Consider the following 20,237-nt stretch of genomic DNA (forward strand, 5'->3'; position numbering starts at 1 on the left):
AATGCTTTTTTTCACATATCCCAGCTAAGCTGGGGTCAGAGTGCAGGGTCAGCCATGATATGGCGCCCCTGGAGCAGATAGGGTCAAGGGCCTTGCTCAAGGGCCCAACAGTGGCATCTTGGCGGTGCTGGGGCTTGAACCCCTGACCTTCTGATCAGTAACCCAGAGCCTTAACCGCTGAGCCACCACTTCCCACATTGAAGGTCTAAAAAGCACATAAAGTGTTACACCATCTAACACTCTGTGCATGTGTCAAGCAGAAGTGTAATCACGCTTTAAATCATGGTTGTGCCTAGAGACTGCAGATTGTACAGAGATTGCAAGATTTACAGTGAAAAAATAGTTTAATTTTGTTCTGTTCTCACCCAAAACTGATTAGATTACTGCAGAAGGCATGGATTAAACCACTGGAGTCGTATGTATTACTTTAGCTTCAAAGTTTTGGTGATCATTTAATTGCATTGTATGGACCTACAGAGCTGAAATATTCTTCAGAAAATCTTAATTTGTGTTCAGCAGAAGAAAGAAAGTCATACATATCTGGGATGGCATGAGGGTGAGTAAATGATGAGAGAATTTTCATTTTTGAGTGAACTATCCCTTTAAGAAAAAGGAAAACACTGTTGCACTAAGCTCATAAAATCAATATTAAGCACATCTTTCAACTGCATGCTGAGATTCTAGCCCTATGTGACAAATCCTGCTTAAGGTCTTATTCTGAAAAAAAAAAAAAAAAAAGATGTGCTGCTCTCTAGTGTTCATGTGGGGGTTTTCACTTGCTCACTGAATGCGTTTTTACAGGAATCGAGTCTGCACATTCCATTAACACTTGGCCACATACATTTTTCTCCGCAAAAAGGATAAAAAATCTACTACTTTCTAAAACATTGTCTATTTTACTAACTTTAGTTACAACCGACAATACCTTCACACAAATGGCCAAAGTGGCATTGAAGATGCGCTTCATCTTTTGGCCACCAGATGACTGACGAGTACTTATCTGACGAATTTAAACGGACAGTTTACTTGCTACATTGACACAACAATTACCTTTAAAAAACTACATGGTTCAGTGATGTATAGTAATAGACCTACCGTAAATTTGTTATTTAGGCCCACCATGGTACTGAATGATTAGTGTATTCATGTACAATGGTTATACATAGAACTCCAGTGGAAGCTCCATGTAAAAAACATGGTGATTCAATCGCACTTTTAGTGCTTTGGGAGATTCATGTGGGCTACTGTTTGTTTTGATACTCTTTTGGTTGGAAAAATAACTTTACCTGTTGCGGTGTCCTTCAGATGCAGGTGTAAGACACCTTCGCTGCAAACGATAGCATAAATTTGATTCTTTATTACATGTTTTGTTTTGGTGGATTGTAGGTAAAACAAACTCTTCGCACAACGTGAGTCTCCGAATGAATCGGACTGAATCGCGAATCAATTCATCCAGTTTTGGTGAACCGTTTAACCAATTACTTGAATAGAAGTGACTTAAAAGAGTGGTTCATAAGCAAATCATCGCTAGTTCTTCTTAACAACAGCCGATAGAAAATACAAGTCACACGACGTGATTGCTGAAACATTGTCAGGGAAACTATTTCTCAGGTCGAACCTGTAATGTCCCTATGAGACAAGGATTTATAAATAGCCTAAAATTGTACTGGGGCACAGCTGAACTGTACGGAGTCAAGCGACACCCACTGGTCTGCTCCCTTCTGTAGTCTAATGTTTTCAGTAAGTGTTTTGAATTGTTTTACTGGACAGTATGTATTACTAATTATTTCTAAATGTGTGCTGAAAGTGACCAAAAATTATGACAAAATCCTTCTTATTTAATTTAATTTAATTTAATTTAATTTAATTTAATTTAATTTATTTATTCCCAGGCAATATAATTTAAAGGCCCAACAGGATTAATGCCTAACAACAACATAAACACATGCATGTTTTCTGGCATAACTCACAAAATCCATTTCTAAATTTTGTGCTAAAAGTGTTAATCCAAAATGAAAGTGTATGGCCAAAATGCTTACATATTTATTTATTTGTTTATTTATTTATGTAATTGTATTAATAAACTAATGTGTTTACTTATTTATTTATTCCTGGGCACTCAAAACTAATTTAATTTAATTTAATTTTAAGGCCCAACAGCATTCAGGATCAAGGCCTAAAAAACTACAAAAACACATGCATGGTATCTGGCAAAACACATAAAATCCATGAATTATGCTAAGTAAACAACAGGGCTTAAGGCAGAGATCAAATTAGCTTTAAGAGTAACTGATGAAAACCACAATGCCCAAAAAGGGAAATACGTCGGTATGGGCTAGTCAACAACATCCTGTGACAAAGCTTCTGCTGAGAGCTAAAATACTCATCTAGCTTCCGAGCACTTCACCCCTCTCAAGCTGTTGACACTCTCCAAGAGAAAGTTACATCTAGTTCAGGATGAGCATATTTAGAGTAGATTAAGTTGAGTTGGCAAAATTCTGTGTACTTTAATGAAAAAAATAAAATAAAAAAGGAACCTAACAAATTCATTTCAACATGCCTTCCAGTGAAATTGAATAGTTATGTTTCCCCATTCATCATTTCACTTTTTGGAATGGTTATTTCTGTATTTCTTAGAAACTTTAAGGCTTCTTGATGCCAAATAGTATCATATCATAAATGTGTGTAAATCTGTGCTATTTCTGTTTCCAAAAGTGACACCAGTTACTGAGAAAGAGGATGAAACGTTTTTTTTTTTTTGTTTTTTTTTGTCCACAAGTTTAATGTCTGACATCACATGCTCATCATATGTTTGTTGTACTCTAAGGCATTTGCACAGTTTGTGAATTAAGCACTGACAGAGGAAAAGGAGGGAGGGGTAGGCTAAATAAACAGAACCATTGCTGTCTGTTTATCTCTTTCCACTAATGTGGTCTCTCAGGGCTTATGCAGGGCCTCAAATGCATCTTTGATTGCGTGTGAGTGAGAGTAAGTCTGCCTAGTATGTCTATATATGTGTGTTTCTGCGAGTACGTGAACGTGAAAGAGAGAAATACGCTTTATTTAGTTAAGAAATTGTTAAGGATCTGAAGTTGGATTACGTCTGATAGTATGCTGAGGCCACACAAGATGTGAGTATAAACTTAAATGCTGTAGGAGTATGACAGTTGTTAAATTGATCATATGTTTTCACTTATATACTTGTTTTAATTTCTTAATTTATTTTTAAGATGATGCATGTATTGAGTGACCCTATCTAAATGGGAAGAATCATTTTCAAAAATTGAATTACATCATAGTTAAAAAAATGTTTTTATTATTTTGAATTGACCAAGTTATAACATGTTAAACCCTAAAACCCATATCTCATTTTTTGGTCTGCTTATCTTTTGCATTAGTTGATCTTTTCATCTAATGGAAACTGTTTTCATACCATAAGGGTAAGCAGTCTTTATCAAGTATTTTGCATGTTGATTTATTTTGTGTACATTCTGTAGTGTCAGAAATATGCATTTGGAAATGACTGCCTGCTAAAATAAATGTCATGCAATCTATTTATAGTTATACTAATGGAAACATTACTGTATTTGTTTCTTATAAAAGACCAAAGTGTAAACCACCAATCTATGGTAAAATCATCATCGTATTTGGCTCGTGAATAATAATAAAAAAATGTTTTCTTCTTATATTTAGCATGCAGTATGATGCCTCAGACTCTCTTGTGGACTAATACAGAAATCAAAGTAGAGAACTGGGGAGACTGGCACATGTGAATATAGGTGGGAAGAAATAGATCAGATTTTTTACAAATAAGAGTGAATGAATGATGATTAAGACTTGAAATGTATTTATTTTATTTTTTTAAAGAATGGGTTGTGCTTGTAGTGACCAGAAACATGGCAAAGACTCAAAAAAGAAAGGACATGACCATTTTAATTCTACAAACTCTAATGCATCTCATGTAAGTGTTGCTGGTTTGTGCACTTAAATATTCATTTGTAATTATGGCAGGCTTGATTTTGCTGAGAGAGTATTCTTTGTACTGTTTTCAGTTTAGTCTGTTGCTTTGGCTCTTGATGAATGCTGATTCTCTCTGTTTGACTGTAATAATTGGTTGAATATTACATTCAGCAATGCTAGCTTTTTTATTTGTTACAATCATTCAGTAAATGAATCATTTTATTTGCAGTTATCAAGAGAGCACATGCAAAACAACAATCAAGGTAATAATAATAATATGATTTTTTGACATGCGTACAGTGCAAAATAATTTTGGATGATTGTCCGTGTGGAGTGTTTTTCCTTGAGCATCAAAAATTTGGTATGAAAAAATAATTTTGTAAACACCAACAGCGGGTAGATCACTTGTATTATGGTCATAATGGCGTTGTTATGCCAGTTTTACCCGGAATATATGCTTGTGTTCATACAAACGAGAATAAAAACTTAAATACAAATTGTCATGACATATATGGGACATGTGAACTGAGAAAAGTGCTAAATGTGACAGGTGGAAGTATTTTTAATATTTGTTTATCTGTGTAATTGAAACAGCTTAATTTTCTTTTTTATATGAAGACATTGTTGTTGCTCAATATGACTTCCAGCCTGCTAGTGACAGTGATCTTCAATTCAAAAAAGGAGACAGACTCAAGATTATTCAGGAGTGAGTAAACCTTGCTGATACTTTCTTGATATTTTGAGTACACATTGAAAATACACTGAAGTCTCTCAGCTTCCATGTTACATTAGGAGAAACTCTCCATTTGTGAAGGTTTAGCGAAATTATTATAAAAGAGACCATTGCGCCAGATGTAAACTAGTAAGAACCGGAAAAATTTATAAAGTGTGTGGAATAGTGGTCAAAAATCCGGGCCAAGTTATACTATCAGAACATGAGATGTCATGTTAATAGCCAAATGACCTAAAATGTATTTTGTTGTTTTTATTACATATTCTGTCTCATGTTTTCCTCAGAACTGGGGAATGGTGGTTGGCGAAGTCTTTGGTCACAGGTTATGAGGGATATATTCCAAGTACGTATGTGGCAAGAGCAGAAACATTGGAGGTGGAGAGGTAGGTTGTTGAGGACAAAATCATAAATCTATTGTTACGATCAAAGCATACACCAGATAAAAAAGGAATATACTGTAGATATGGACATAATTAAGCAATATCACACAAGGAAAAATGCTGTTGTACTGAATATCAGCACAACTGTGATTCAGCCGTAGTCACGAGGCTACAGTAATTACAGTTGTGCTGATATTCAGTACAACAGCATGAGTGTGTGTGTGATATTGCTTTTGTACAACAGTTCTTTAATTATGCACTCAGTAATATTTTTTATTATGTTGTGCTGGCCAAAATGGCAGTCATCTTGGACTTCTACTGACACCTAGGTTCATGGGTGCAGCATCCTTCAAACGCAATAGTTTGGAGTTACCAATGCCATTGTAGAAATTCACTATTCACTAGTTATGATTAATTTAATCCATGAGTGAAAGTGTCCATTAACAGGGCAGTTACTGAGAAGTATTTGGCTGGTTATGTAATTCTAACATGGCAGCCCCCATGAGAGGATCCTTTCCATGTAGAATAAAACAGCTTTTATAAGGTTACTGAAATGACTGCAGTCTTCATGTCATTCGAGAGTACATGTTTATATACATACACTCACTAACACTTTATTAGGAACACTATGGTCCAAATAAAGTTCCAGACATGGTCTACTGCTGTTGTAGCCCATCCGCCTCAAGGTTCGACGTGTTGTGCATCCTGAGATGCTATTCTGCTCACTACAATTGTACAGTGAGTTATCTGAGTTACTATAGCTTGTCAGCTCGAACCAGTCTGTCCATTCTCTGTTGACCTCTCTCATCAACAAGGCATTTCTGTCTGCAGAACTGCTGCTCACTGGATGTTTTTTGTTTTTGGCACCATTCTGAGTAAACTCTAGAGTCTCTTGTATGTGAAAATCCCAGGAGATCAGCAGTTACAGTAACACTCAAACCAGCCCATCTGGCACCAACAATCATGCCACAATCCAAATCACTGAGATCACATTTTTCTCCATTTTGATGGTTGATGTGAACATTAACTGAAGCTCCTGACCCGTATCTGGATGATTTATGCATTGCACTGCTGCCACACGATTGGCTTATTAGATAATTGCATGAATAAGTAGGTTTGCAGGTGTTCCTAAAAAAGTGCTCAGTGAGTGTATATTTCAAATTTTCTTTTGGAGTAAATAAAGAGTTTTAATGAGGAAAATTAATGAGTGCACCTATTAGTTAATATTGAGTAACTGACTTTTCAGACACAATATGGCCAGCTATTTTGTTTATTTTTGCTCCGCCAATAAAATTGTTCCAAAATGAGCCAAGATCAATTGTTGGACTTCTGTGTAGCAAACACAGATGAGTGGAGTGATACAAATAGTAAAACATTGCTGGGCATTCATACAAAATGTCAGCACACTTGGAACGCTGTTTGTCCAGTCAAACTTTTGGACTGGAACTAACTGTTATGTAATGTACAGACTTAATCTATGAAGAATTAAATTAAAAATAATTATGCGTTTTCTGTTTCAGATGGTTTTTCAAGAACATGAGCCGCAGAGACACAGAGCGTCTTTTACTGGCCCCAGGAAACAAGTCTGGTTCATTTCTTGTGCGAGAAAGTGAAACAACCAAAGGTCAGATGCCAAGAACTTTTAGTGTTTCTGAAAATGTTTTCACATGATCACTTAATGTTATTCAGTCAAAAGTTGATTACACTAAAAAAACAAAACAATAAACAATACTAATAAGGATTTTTATTTCGCAGTTTTCTAAGTACATTTTAATGGTATAAAATTAGTACAATCTATTTAACTTCAAGATATTATATTGATACAATTAAGTGAGTAAATTTTACTTAAAAACTTCTATTAATACAGTATCTTTTACTTACAAATCTGATGGACATGGTAGTTAAATAAACCTAGTAAAATTAAAATTCACAAAATTCACATTTTGAACATTCCTTATAAAGACATGTTTGATCATGCACCACTTGACATACACTTGAAGCCTTCCTCAGGGAAGCTTATTGCATGCTATGTAGTCTATTAGACAATATCACCTTGCGCTACTTCCAAAAGAAACAAGATTCAGAGCTACGCACACAGACCTCAACACTTGGACAACGATGGTAACAATCAGCAGACAATTTATTTTTATATCATGAACAGTTAAGTTTGAGTAGTAAATGAACTAAGTAAAATGTACTTATTTTATTTACCTCTGAAATTTACTCAAATTAGCGAATAAATATGACAAAGTTAAAGTACTTTAGGATTGATACTTGATGACGTATTGTAAAGATAACAAACAATCATAAATAATATTTACTTATAAGCTAGAGCATTGAGGACAAATGTAGAATTTACTTAATATTTTCAAGTTCACGCTTAAACTAACTTATTCAATGTAGAAAGTACTTAAGTACTCTTTTCTGCTATATTTACTTCACCACAAAACCATTTTTTTCTTCAGTGTACTGAAGATCCATGACAGAAGTTTACAATTCCCCTACAGAGTAGAGGGTCCTATCAACATATCTGAAAGTGCACAAAATGGACAAGACAATATTTTATGACAGTTATCTTGCCATATCACTATTATCTTTCGAGCAATTTAACTAGGACCTATTATATCACAGCTAATAGGACCTGGACCTAAAATATCCCAAACTAAGTGCACTGAGAATTAGAGTGTTAGTGAAAAATAATACCATAAAACAGAAGTAAATACTAAAGAAATCACTGACTTCAATAAAAAATAATAATATTAAGATATAATATAACTGAAAAAGTTTTTGATTTAGGTCAAACCTATCCTTGAGCTTTTTTACCAAGTAGGCATACCTGAACCTTTCAAAGTTTATAGAGACACATCTACTGCTTTTATCATGCTTAAGTTAACATCATGCTAAGAACTGAAAGACCACAGAAATTTAGTCATGTACAGAGATGTGCATGAGCTTTTGCTCAGAGCATAAGTGGAGATATTAATTGTCCTTATTTTATTAATACTTGTTCATCAAAAGGGATGTTTAAGGTAATGAAACTTTTTACAGATGAGAATAGTAAGATTAAACTCTAATAATACAACTTTACTAACAGTCTAGGCAAATCTTAGGAGGCATTATTTTACTTTCAAATGCTGTTAATGATATTAGTAATGATATTAATACCACTTAATTCTGATATTAAGAAATCATTAAATGCTCTTATTGACACCAATAGACTTCATGAGACTTCAAATCTTTTACGAGGGCCATATGGGTTATGTTTGCATTTATATCTATTGGATTTTAAAATGAATCAATAATTTTGTATATTTATGTATAGTTACTGTAAATGGAATGTGTGTATATATATATATATATATATATATATATATATATATATATATATATATATATATATACTTGTTGACCCCTCTCCAAACATAGCGCTTATGGTTGTGACCACAAAGCTCTATTTTGGTCTCGTCACTCTAAAATACAGTGTGCCAGAAGCTGTGAGGCCTGTCAAGGTGTTGTTGGGCATATTGTAACTGGGCTTTTTTGTGGCATTGGCTTCTTTCTGGCAACTCGACCATGCAGCTCATTTTTGTTCAAGTATCGTCGTATTGTGCTCCTTGAAACAACCATACAATCTTTTTCCAGAGCAGCCTGTATTTCTCCTGAGGTTACCTGTGGGTTTTTCTTTGTATCCCGAACAATTCTTCTGGCAGTTGTGGCTGAAATCTTTCTTGGTCTATCTGACCTTGGCTTGGTATCAAGAGATCCCCGAATTTTCCACTTCTTAATAAGTGATTGAACAGTACTGACTGGCATTTTCAAGGCTTTGGATATCTTTTTATATTCTTTTCCATCTTTATAAAGTTCCATTACCTTGTTACGCAGGTCTTTTGACAGTTCTTTTCTGCTCCCCATGGTTCAGTATCTAGCCTGCTCAGTGCATCCACGTGAGAGCTAACAAACTCATTGACTATTTATACACAGGCACTAATTGCAATTTAAAAATCCACAGGTGTGGGAAATTAAACTTTAATTGCCATTTAAACCTGTGTGTGTCACCTTGTGTGTCTGTAACAAGGCCAAACATTCAAGGGTATGTAAACTTTTGATCAGGGCCATTTGGGTGATTTCTGTTATCATTGTGATTTAAAAAGGAGCCAGACAACTATGTGATGATAAATGGCTTCATATGATCACTATCCTTAAATAAAAGGATGATCAGTCATATTTTCAAAATCAATGCCAAAATTTCACAATTTCTGCCAGGGTATGCAAACTTTTGAGCACAACTGTGTGTGTATATATATATATATATATATATATATATACTTATATAAATACATTGTCCCCACCAAAGTTCAGACCATGCCAGATCCACCACTAAGGATCAAGATTTTAAGGGAATAAAATGTGAGTGCAAATCTACTGCTTTGTGCTGAGTAGTATGGTGGCTTTTTGAGCAAAACTTCAAAGATGTGACCTTTGCAACAAAGAACAGAGATGCAAATAAATGTGTTTTGATGGTTTTACTTTGTTTTTAAAAGTTAGTTAGAACATTAACTCTTGTTGAACTATTCTTTAACCTAAATAAGACATACAGTAAATACAACATTAATCTCTAAATATAAAAATAAAACACCTACTCATCCAGCAATTTATTCACATTAAATGTTTTAATAAATTAAGTTGAAAGGTGCTGTTAGTGATTTCAGCCATTTTGCGAACAGCCCTCTATCCAAATCCACCCCAGACAAGTCAACAAACCAGATCTTAGCAACCCTGAACGCTCAAAATGATTCACAGGCAGAGAGTGTTTTTAATTCACTAATTTTCTGATTGGCACAGAGACAGGTGGGATTTCTCAGGACACCTACTGTATTTCAGTGATATGTGTCAGGTAGTAACGACATTTTGTGTTTGCTATTCCCAAAAATATCACTATGTTTGCTATTCCATCACAAATATCACTAAAAGGGATAGTTCACCCAAAAATGAAAATTTTGTCAATATTTTTTTGTGTTCCACCGAAGAAAGAAAGTCATCCAGAATTTTTTGTGAACTATTCCTTTATTTATTTCTGAGCAGAAATAGACTGGTTCTGCTGGATGCTGACTGAGTACAAATTAATGATCAGGTTTCTCATTTAACTGCTGTGTTTCTAAATATTCCTGTCCAGGTGCTTTCTCTCTGTCCGTAAGAGATTCCACTCCAGAGCAAGGTGATGTGGTCAAGCACTATAAGATCCGTGCTCTTGATAATGGCGGTTTCTACATCTCTCCATCCACAACCTTTTCTTCTCTACAGGAACTAGTGAAGTTTTACTCTAGTAAGTACAATAGGAATGCCACTTGAATAATGTGACTTGAATGAAAGAAGTCTACTTGGATAATAATGGTTTAAGACATCACACAGTAATGCTCTCCAAATATATAAAAGTAAAAGGAACCACATACACCTACTCATGACTGAAATATAAGTATATTAATTTAAAACCTCCTCTTTGTAAAGCAGCAAACTACATCTGTACACAAAAGCCTCCTACCCCAGAAGTTGATATAACAATGCTAATTAACAGTCAACTTTTCCTCAGTAATACAAAATCAGGTTTATATTTATGTATATTGAACATAAAATCAAAAGAGAGGGAGATTTTTTTTGCTAATCTGCACCAAAGGTCCCTGCAGTCCTTTCCACTGTATGCTTTCTGTGGTTGTAGATGAGGTATTAGAACTGTTGCTTTAACCACTACATAAACAGGTCAGCTTCAGTCTCAGTTTGTATTCTGCATCTTCACCCCATTTTGGTTAGCTGTGTCTTTTTATAGAAGTGTTTATAAGTCACAAAAGCCACACCTTATTTCCATATTCTGGTTTCAGCAGGTCTTGTTCTCAGCTGTAACTGGGCGCGATAGGATTCCAGTTCTCCAAACAGAATTGTACCTACAAAATCTTAAACATGTAATCATGCGGTTTCATTTCAATATAAATTTCAGCAAGTTAGATGCTGGTTTTGTTTATTTCGTTCACACAGGACACATTCTTTCATTCAAAAACAGCACAGCGGAAGGGAATATAATGCAGGGCGCTCGAGACGTATTTTTTGAACTTAATGAATGACTGTTAACTTGACACATCTGCTGAAAAACCATCTTAAACCAGCCTTAGCTGGCTTTCTGGTCTTAGCTGGTTTAAAATTGGTAGCACCTAATAAACAAGCAAAAAATTGATGGCAACATATGTGGACAGTGGAACTAAGTTGTAGAATTTTAAATAATAATAATAAAAGTCTGATTTTTTTCATCAAATTCTTTATTATGTTTCCAGAAGTGTTGGTTATTCATGTTTTTGAGACATTACAGACATTACAGCTGATTTTCTGTAAAGCTGAATAAACAATTCTAATACAAAGTAATGTCCAGCATCATCCAATCACTGCCAACCATGTTAAAATAAATGTAGCATTATAAAATTCTGAATCTATGTACTGATTACCATTGTCCCATGTCTGCCAAACATGTCCCATGTGGTCCAAACATCATCTGCAGCCTGAAACTGAAATTTAGACCAGATTTTAGGATTGAATGCACTTAGCTGCATAGAAAGCTATAGGACGCTCCCTTGCTCACTATTTAGTAAATGACTTAACTTCCAATGTGCTGTCTGTCTGCACTGGTCTCAGAACAGTTCGAATGCACCTTATTTTCATCCTAATGCCATATAAAGCCTCTGAAAGCAACATTTTTCAGCTTTTGGATGAACCCATTGATTATCAATGTGAAAATGCACAGTGAATATAGGAATTAATTTACTGATGTAATGAATAGAATCGTATTGTACAGTAATAACAAAATAAAATATAAAAATAATTATATTAAAATGAAGCAAAATAACCCACAGATCTTTTTAATGTGGAAAGTTATTCAAAATAACTAACATGTTTTTTCATCTTTTGTGGGAATAATGTCCCACAATACACGCATGTGGACATCATGTTTATCAGTGCGCTGACGTGAAAAATGAATGCATTTTTTAAAGAGTCATATCAAACAAAACTAGAGACACTACACTTTACACCCAAACAGGTTCCAATGAAAAAACTTTAAGAGGTTTCTTACCAGAGGCACTTTTGTTGGCTCTGCACCCGTAGAAGCACTTCACGGAAATCGACGCCATGCTGTTGTGACACGTGACTCCGCGCGTCAGAAGTTTAACTCTTAAATGAAAGTCTAAAGTGTTGTGAACAATATTCAGACAGATTAAATTAATTTATATTATCCGTTGCGTATAGCGAAGCCAAAATGCAATGTACACACATGTCGCACGAGATTAAGATTAGGCATGTCAGGATATAGTTTAGCTGATTCAGCTGGACGGCCAGCTGGTCTTCCAGTCTAACAAACTGAAAAGTGCCCAAAACTCCTTTAAAAGAAGCCAGCAGATGAGCCTAACCAGGCTGGGAGAACCAGCTATGGTCAGCAAAACATTTTACTTATTTTTTTATTTTTTTTGCAGACTAAAAAACACAGCACTCATGGTGCAAGATGTAGATAAATCAGACGTCTGTCTGATGCATGTGTAATTAGACTAACAATTAGAAAACAGTGCAGACGGAATCCAAGACAGGCAGTCTGTGTGAACGTCCCCTTACTCTACTGTAAACTTTCTTATTATCTTCCTAAACTTCTTTAATGTGCATAGGGACAGCAGATGGTCTGTGCCAGAGGCTAGGAAGTCCCTGTAAGATTGCTGCCCCTGAGAGACCCTGGGCTCAAGACGAGTGGGAGATTCCCAGAGAGACTCTGAAGATGGTGAAAAAACTTGGCGCTGGCCAGTTTGGAGAAGTCTGGATGGGTAAGTAAAGTTCTGGTTTTTTTTTTTACTTCTTTTAAATGTTTAAATCATTATAATGATTTAGCATTACCAAAATATCCTTTTGTTCTCCTCATTTCAGACTAGTTCAATGTCCCTTGAAATCTGTCCCTTATTGCTCTACGTTCAAAGGCGTGTGCCCACGTGTCATGTGGCTCTGTGTGTTATTGTCAAATTGCAGCCACACAAATTTTTTATGAATTACACCACACAGGGCCTTTGACCATGACCACCACATTAATGAGAAGACACAAACACTTATAAACTAATTTCTCCTACTGTATGTGTACCTGCAAACTTAACAACAACTTCTCCAAACTTTCTTTTATTCATAACATAATTTTGAATTAATAAATTATTAATTCTGAGACTCTTTCTCAAGAATCTTACTATGAGGCTAAAAGTATATCTGTAGTGAAAATTGTGTTCATTGAGCTGCCGTGGTTCGAGTGTCAATTTGTGCCATGAGCTTTGTTATAAACCTTACCTCACAACTGTACGTGTGCTTGTGGCTCTTGTTTGTAGGGTTTTATAAAAACAACCAGAAAGTGGCCATTAAGACTTTAAAGGAAGGCACCATGGAGCCAGAGGCTTTCCTACAAGAGGCTAATCTGATGAAGCAGCTCCAACATGAGAGACTGGTGAAATTGCACGCTGTGGTCACCAAGGAGCCCATCCTCATTGTCACAGAATACATGGCAAATGGTTAGTATTACAATAAAATAACAAATGAGTACTCAACCACAGTTGTAGACTATTTGTTTTTCAAATTATGAATTGACTATCCAAACTATACATTGCTTTTTTTATTTTTTTTTAAGGAAGCTTGTTAGATTTTCTGAAGACAGAGGATGGCCATAAGTTAAGACTTCCCAAGCTGATTGATATGACTGCTCAAGTAAGAATAATTTAAACATTTATATAGATCAATTATGATTTCTCTTGATTGTCTTCATTGCTTGCTAGCAAATAATTGATATTTTTATGGCAATGCAGATTTGAAAGCAGAGAGTTCATTGTCCTGTTTTTCAAGAACAGGATACATTTTCACACATTGCATGGAAACCTGCATTTAGATTTTTGCAGTTAATTTAGACACCTACTGTACAGTACATGCATTTTAGCGAACTATTTTAAGAACTGTTGTCTCACATCAGACAGTCACAGGGACATGTAAAGGAAATAGACTTTGGCTTTCTTAGCTTACTAAAGTTAACAGCCTCAACAAAATTAGATTATTATCTTCCGGGCAGGAACTTGCGTCAACTTTTCCATCCACCAGAACCCCCCAACCAAGCGTGACTGCATTTTCGCTCTCTTTGAGAAAGCAACTTCCTGTTAGAGCCCACTTTGTTGATGATGCCACGAAATATTTTTCATGGTCTGCATTGCAAATATTTGAACTGAGTAATTTATGGCTATTGGATGAGACAATCTGTTGAAGCTCAGACACAAATCTTTATGATTTTATTTTTTTATTGTAAACAGTGACTCTTAAAAATTATTTCATTACAAAAATAAAAACTTTGAAATATGTTGTTTGCTTGAGAATTCAGGTCCTTCTTTTTCGTAATTTGAGAGGCTAAGCCACATTGAAATACATTTTGCATTCATTTTAATAATATTACAGATTCTCTGAAAAAAACGTTTCATGATTGGCTGTTTTCTTAAGAGGCAACTAATAAAATAATTTTTCACATTAAATGTTGTAACCCATCTAAACAAATTAGACTTAAAAATAGTAATCCACTACAAATTACTTATTATTTCTCTAAAATTGTAATCAGATTACTTTAATAATTACTTAGTTGAAAAAGAAATCACATTACAAATTACTTTACTTTTAAGTTCAAAAAATTATAAATAATGTCCATATTTCTTGTTCATTGTTACACACAAGCACACAGCTCCTCACAAACTCGTTACGGGGCTATAATTCATGTATTCTACATAAAGGATGTATTAGAATTAAGCATAAAGTACTTAAAAGTGATGAAATTAATTAAAAGTAAGTAATTGTAATCTGATTGCAATAATTTAAAATGTAAATGCATTACACTGCTTTTTACTAAAAAGTAATTTGATAACAGTAACTAATTACTTTGTAATTGGATTACACTAAACACTGTTTACCGAACACTCTCCACTCTGTATAACAGATTGCAGAAGGCATGGCTTACATAGAAAGGAAAAACTACATTCATAGAGACCTGCGTGCCGCTAATATTCTAGTCTCTGAGACCCTGCACTGCAAAATAGCTGACTTTGGCCTTGCCAGGATTATCGAATCTGAATACACTGCACAAGAAGGTAATTATACTCATTTACTCATTTATTTCCACTGCCACAGATTAATGGGCACCAGTAACTGTTGACATTTGGTTTCGGATATAACGATTTGGATCTACTCTCTGTGTTGAAATGTTTATCTGATTAGAAATTATATTGCATTTTTTGTTACTTTTACCACTTTAAGGTAGAATTTGCTTTCCATGTGGTTGTATTAATAGCTGTTTTTAGTTGATACCATCAACAGTGTAAAGCACTTTCCACCTCCTAAGCAGGGCGCAGGGGCGGTTCCAACCCGTCACAGCACCCCCCAGCACCCCCCCCCCCCAGCCCCCGTGGTGCCTTCACAGACTGATCACGGTACCCTGTGAAAAAATCCTGGCACCACCCCTGCTCCTAAGTTACAAAGTAGTTCTTCATGGATGTATCTCTGTTCAATGCCACCCCTATATTAAAAAAAAAATCTCTCTCTTTCTCTCCCTTTTATGGCCTGTCACCACGTCTTTTGAACCATCAGGTGCAAAATTCCCTATTAAGTGGACAGCCCCTGAGGCCATCAACTTTGGTACTTTCACCATCAAGTCAGATGTGTGGTCCTTTGGAATTCTTCTGACAGAGATTGTCACATATGGCAGAGTACCTTATCCAGGTAATAGGTTTCTCTCTCTCTTGGGCTTTGATGTCCATTTGGTATGTTATAGGTTGTCCTTGTGTGTGTATCAGGGTTTTGCACCACACAGAAATGAACTGAGAATGACTTTTAAATTCCAGCTCAATTCTAGAATTGAGGTAGCAAACAGGATGTAGCTCAAATGTGAATTTAAGGAAGTGAAATTAAAATGGATTGCAATTCAAAGGAATTAATTTAATTGCTATAAGTGTGTGTTTTTTTTTTTTTTTTTTAACATTTTCTGAATGAATTACCCATAAACATGTTATTATACACACAACATACGGGCATTTCCATAAATTAACTTTGATTATATGGACCATGGTTGAATAACACATAATTTCTCTGAATGCTATAATTTAACAACAAAGTCTTAAAAACTGAGCCAAATATAATGACATAATGCAGGCTTACAAGATGGCAACCTTTGTTCTGTCCCATTTTGTTTTTGTGCTGAATTAATACAATTTCTCTTTTTTGTGACTGTTGAATTTCTTTGAAGTGCAATTAGTAAATTCCTCTTCCTGTCATTCTAATTTAAATTCAAATTCAAATTCAAATTCAAATTCAAATTCAAATTCCAGTTCAAATTCAAATTCAAATTTAAAATTCAGCATGAAGTGGAATATGGCCAATTCAATTCAGATTAGCTTAAGTGTGTGTAAAGTTTATGCATGCTCAAAAGTGAAACAGGGGTTAGATAATTAGATCTTCCAAAACTCTGAATCTTTAAAAACCTGGCTGTGCTCTCCTCACTGGTCTTACTGTAGGCATGACAAATCCAGAGGTGATCCGTAACCTTGACAGGAACTACAGGATGCCATGTCCAGATGGCTGCCCAGGGGAGCTCTATGATATCATTCTAAAGTGCTGGAACGAAAGGCCAGAGGACAGACCTACTTTTGACCACCTACAGGACATACTCAATGACTTCTTCATTGCCACTGAGGGCCAGTACGAGATGCACCCATAGCCCTTGCATTCCCACTGTTAAGCTCTAAATAAATAGATGGACTGAAAGTGGGATGGTCAAATATACACATGGAATGAATGTGAAATGGAAGGACGAACTAAGCCAAGGACCAAAGAATATATTATGGGGAATACCCATCATTGTATGTCAGTAAATGTTTTTTTTATAATGGTTTTTATTTGTCACTGTTTCTGTTCTCATGGTTTAATGTAATTCTTTGGTGGCTCATGATCTTCTTGGTACTTCATAAATCTTTTAAAGGTGATGTGTGTAATTTTTGTTAATGTTAAAAATACATTCTACTATCCCAGCTTAATGTGTAAAGAAACATAAGTAGGACATTTGTTGGGTGATTCCCCCCAAAAGTGTAAACAGATGGCTCTGTGGCACATTCAAAACATTGCCCTGTTTGTTAGAGCACCCCAACCAGCCTGATATATCAACATTGGCTCAATGGCATGACTTTGGGGCATTATCTGTTCAGGAAACCTGTTTAAAAAATTATTTTTGCAATTCCATGCTAGAGGTGCTGAAATTACACACTCCATTCTTAAAACTCATAACCATACCGCACAAAAAACAGAACCATAGTACAATTAGCATTTAACTGCCAGTAAAAACAAGATCTTTCTATATCTTACTCTGAAGTTTCAGTAAAACCATTTACTACTATTTAACTTTATCACTGCACATTATCTGTGGCTCATTTACACTGAAGTGAATGTGTGTTAAATAAATTGGGACATGTTCTCAAGAGATCTGACCACTGACTACTTCATCAGAGGTTTCATGCAGGAAACTATCAAATGAACAGTTATTACTCAGATTTTCTCCTGAGATTAAATGTTCCGTTCATCAAGAGTAAAGATTTAGAATTTACTGATAATACAGTAAAGTGTATGGCTATTGTCTACTAACATATAGCATTTGTATGTTTACATACTGATACTCTGTTTGTCCATCCTTAGAAAATGTTTTTACCTTTCTTATTTGTGCAGTTTTTAAACTACTGTTTCATCAAAAAGGCTCTGGAAAGCTATACAGAATACATGTTTTTCCAAATGTTCACTTGAAAGAGTGTGTAATTATATTCTTAATAGATATTTAAAAAGTGTAGTGTTTAAGCTTTGGGGCGAATCTGTCCTCTTAGTGTAAAGTTCTGGTACTGGGTACTCCAATGAATGTGAGGAACGCATGCACTCATACAACACCCCTCCTTGCCTTAAACTCACCCCTGGGGCTTTTATATGTTTAGAGATAACTAAGTGAGAATGCAACCAACACCCAAGAGTTGCTCCTGTGGTTTCCTGCCTGCCAGTCCTCAGTGGAAACAGGAAGTAGTGAGTCAGCATTCCTCTTACGATAAGCACTCTATGGCTTGGAATTCCAAACATGCAGCAGAGGTTTCAAAGGTGCCCAGTTCAGCAAATGCATACAGGAAGGTTTATCTGGAAATTGCATGCTGAGACCTGTTACAGTGATGCTCTCAAGATGTGTTATGAATGATACAGAATTCTGGACTTATTCCGTGAACTTAGTTGGTTTTTCCAACTGTATTTAGTGCAGGGTTTAATAATTAGCCTCATGTCCATCCTAATTCATCCTCATGTTGTTCCAAACATGTATGCTTGTCCTTTCTCTAAGGAAAAAAAAAACTTTCATTGTATGGAAAAACCCTTATTAGGCTATCATGCTGCCTAACATCTCGTTTTAGGTTTTGAATGGCATAAATAAATGATGACTGAACTTTCTTTTTTTCTTCTTCTTTTTCCATTCTTACTTTTTGTTTATTTATGTGAAGCAGCATTGCTTTTACTGAATGATGGAATTAACAGTGGTAGATAAATTAACTGGCTCATCAGTTACGATAAGTCTGATTGACTGACTTAAGCAGTTAGGGGGGAAATGTTATCTGGAGGTAATTTTACTGTCTTACTCATAATGAGGCCACTTTATCTAGCTTTTCATTTCAATATTAAATAGATTAATCATTATGTTTGTAGATGCATCATCACGTTTGTGAGGAAATTTTCGTGAGTGTTTACATGCTCTCTGTGTTTGCCAACTCTCTGAACACTGGTGTGATTTCCATACTAAAGGCCAATTATTCTAATGCATCATCAGAAATTGCTTATCTGCAAAATCTCAACCCATTATAAAGATTACAGCAGAAGGTTTCTCTGAAAATTATACAACAAGCACTTCTTTGATTTAAATGTCCACGTTGGCATTGTGCCATCAGACTACAAATTGTTCCATTTGCTTATATCACTTACTAGCAGAAGCAAACTCTCTGATATATATGAATTTAAGCTCAGCAAAAATAAAGTCATGTAATACCGTATAGATTGGATGTGAAGCTGCAAAGATTTGCTGTATCTTTAAAATTCTAAATGTTAAAAAAAATATGAAAGGAAAAAGACTTTAAGAGTGTACAGGACCATTTGACTGAAACACCTCATTCATGTTGAATTCAATGTATTAGCACTTCAGTTCATGCACATAAACTTTGTCACTAATGTCCACCATTATTTGACATACTTAATTGTTTCTCTGTTCACACACAGCACTTTGCTGGACTTCCAAACTTAAAGGGATAGTTCACCCAAAAATGAATATTCTCTCATTATTTACACACTTTCATGCCATCCCAGATGTGTATGACTTTCTTTCTTCAGCAGAACACAAATTAAGATTTTTAGAAGAATATTTCAGCTCTGTAGGTCCATACAATACAAATGAATGGGTACCAAAATTTTGAAGCTCCAAATAGCACATAAAGACTCAATGGCGTGAGTATAAAAGTAGTCATTATGACTCCAGTGGTTTAATCCATATATTCAGAATCAGAATCAGAATGAGCTTTATTGTCAAGTATGCTTACACATACAAGGAATTTGTCTTGGTGACCGGAGCTTCCAGTGTACAACAATACAAAAACAATACAAAAACAGCAGCAAGACAGAGATAATAATAATAATAAAAAAAAAACTAATTATACACATACGTACAGACACACACATACATACATACACACATACACATGGGTATTGCAAATCTAATACAATCTGTTATGCACAGTGCAAATACAAATCTGTTATGTACAGTGCAAATGTTTTTTTTTTTTTTTTCAGAGGAATGAAATGGCAGAAGAGGTTGGATGTGTTGGATAAATATAAAAAAGACTAAACTGTGTATTGCCAATAGTTATTGCTCAATGGGGCAATTTAACTGTTCATGAGATGGATAGCCTGAGGGAAAAAACTGTTCCTGTGACTGATGGTTCTGGTGCTCAGAGCTCTGAAGCGTTGGCCAAAAGGCAACAGTTCAAAAAGGTAGTGGACAGGGTGAGTGGAGTCCAGAGTGA

General features: G+C 35.2%; 1 protein-coding gene across 1 annotated transcript; it reads left to right on the plus strand.

Annotated features, from left to right (window-relative positions):
* The first annotated feature begins 2,829 nt into the window (after nucleotides 1–2,829).
* LOC127409796 (tyrosine-protein kinase Blk-like) lies at nucleotides 2,830–18,611 on the plus strand. The gene is made up of 15 exons (XM_051644624.1): nucleotides 2,830–3,131; nucleotides 3,399–3,440; nucleotides 3,694–3,779; nucleotides 3,868–3,961; nucleotides 4,190–4,223; nucleotides 4,579–4,666; nucleotides 4,978–5,076; nucleotides 6,594–6,697; nucleotides 10,247–10,396; nucleotides 12,768–12,920; nucleotides 13,464–13,643; nucleotides 13,760–13,836; nucleotides 15,098–15,248; nucleotides 15,745–15,876; nucleotides 16,668–18,611. The coding sequence occupies exons 4-15, from the start codon at nucleotides 3,869–3,871 to the stop codon at nucleotides 16,868–16,870; spliced, it is 1,464 nt and encodes a 487-aa protein (XP_051500584.1). The 5' UTR covers nucleotides 2,830–3,131; nucleotides 3,399–3,440; nucleotides 3,694–3,779; nucleotide 3,868; the 3' UTR covers nucleotides 16,871–18,611.
* Nucleotides 18,612–20,237: the final 1,626 nt, after the last annotated feature.

Source organism: Myxocyprinus asiaticus, chromosome 19 (assembly GCF_019703515.2).
Source record: "Myxocyprinus asiaticus isolate MX2 ecotype Aquarium Trade chromosome 19, UBuf_Myxa_2, whole genome shotgun sequence".
In the NCBI taxonomy this organism is placed as follows: Eukaryota; Metazoa; Chordata; class Actinopteri; order Cypriniformes; family Catostomidae; genus Myxocyprinus; species Myxocyprinus asiaticus.

Excerpts from the sequence above, each read along its gene's own strand:
- LOC127409796 (XM_051644624.1), top strand. The coding sequence starts at position 3,869 with ATGGGTTGTGCTTGTAGTGACCAGAAACATGGCAAAGACTCAAAAAAG. Across the intron at positions 5,077-6,593 it reads GAAACATTGGAGGTGGAGAG|ATGGTTTTTCAAGAACATGA; the intron begins GTAGGTTGTTGA and ends TTTCTGTTTCAG. Across the intron at positions 10,397-12,767 it reads ACTAGTGAAGTTTTACTCTA|GGACAGCAGATGGTCTGTGC; the intron begins GTAAGTACAATA and ends TAATGTGCATAG.